Source organism: Haliaeetus leucocephalus, unplaced genomic scaffold (assembly GCF_000737465.1).
Source record: "Haliaeetus leucocephalus isolate CR32 unplaced genomic scaffold, Haliaeetus_leucocephalus-4.0 Scaffold196, whole genome shotgun sequence".
Taxonomy (NCBI): Eukaryota; Metazoa; Chordata; class Aves; order Accipitriformes; family Accipitridae; genus Haliaeetus; species Haliaeetus leucocephalus.
In genome coordinates this window covers 1-859 of record NW_010972632.1, presented here as the reverse complement: position 1 = coordinate 859, position 859 = coordinate 1, and the positions used below count along the sequence as shown (strand labels likewise).

Sequence of the window (859 nt, the reverse complement as noted above, 5' to 3'; positions counted from 1 at the left end):
CGCGCCCGCTGCCGCCGCCCCGGCCCCCGCCGCCAAGAAGCCCAAGAAGGCGGCGGGCGGTTCCAAAGCCCGCAAGCCGGCGGGCCCCAGCGTCACCGAGCTGATCACCAAGGCCGTGTCCGCTTCCAAGGAGCGCAAGGGGCTCTCGCTCGCCGCTCTCAAGAAGGCGCTGGCCGCCGGCGGCTACGACGTGGAGAAGAACAACAGCCGCATCAAGCTGGGGCTCAAGAGCTTGGTCAGCAAGGGTACCTTGGTGCAGACTAAGGGTATTGGTGCGTCTGGATCTTTTCGCCTTAGTAAGAAACCCGGTGAAGTAAAAGAAAAAGCGCCCAAGAAGCGGGCAGCCGCCGCCAAGCCCAAGAAGCCGGCGGCCAAGAAGCCCGCCGGCGCCGCCAAGAAGCCCAAGAAAGCGGTGACAGCGAAGAAGAGCCCCAAGAAAGCGAAGAAGCCGGCGGTCGCCGCGGCCAAGAAAGCGGCCAAGAGCCCCAAGAAGGCGACCAAGGCTGCCAAGCCCAAAAAAGCGGCGGCAGCGGCGAAGAGCCCGGCCAAGGCGAAGGCGGTGAAGCCCAAAGCAGCCAAGCCCAAGGCGGCCAAGCCCAAAGCGGCTAAGGCGAAGAAGGCGGCGCCCAAGAAGAAGTAAGCCCCCGTGGAAGAAATCTCTTGCTCCGCTCTTACACCAACGGCTCTTTTAAGAGCCACCCAAATTTTCTCAAAAAGGGCTGAAACGCTGTAGCTACCACCCGGTTAGGGAGGTGTTCGGGGAATGGTAGTGCACTGGTGAAGGCGCTTGGTGTCAGTTTAGCGACAGGCAGAGCAGCGAATCTCAGGGCGGCTTTCAAAGCTCCTTTCCGCTGAGCCG

The 859-nt window shown here is 62.5% G+C and overlaps 1 protein-coding gene across 1 annotated transcript; it reads left to right on the top strand.

Annotated features, from left to right (window-relative positions):
- Nucleotide 1: 1 nt before the first annotated feature.
- Nucleotides 2-640, top strand: LOC104830738 (histone H1.10-like; the record flags this gene model as incomplete). Its single annotated transcript, XM_010565859.1, has 1 exon — nt 2-640. A coding segment is annotated over one exon (639 nt), but the record flags the coding sequence as incomplete, so codon positions are not given.
- Between the last annotated feature and the right edge of the window lie 219 nt (nt 641-859).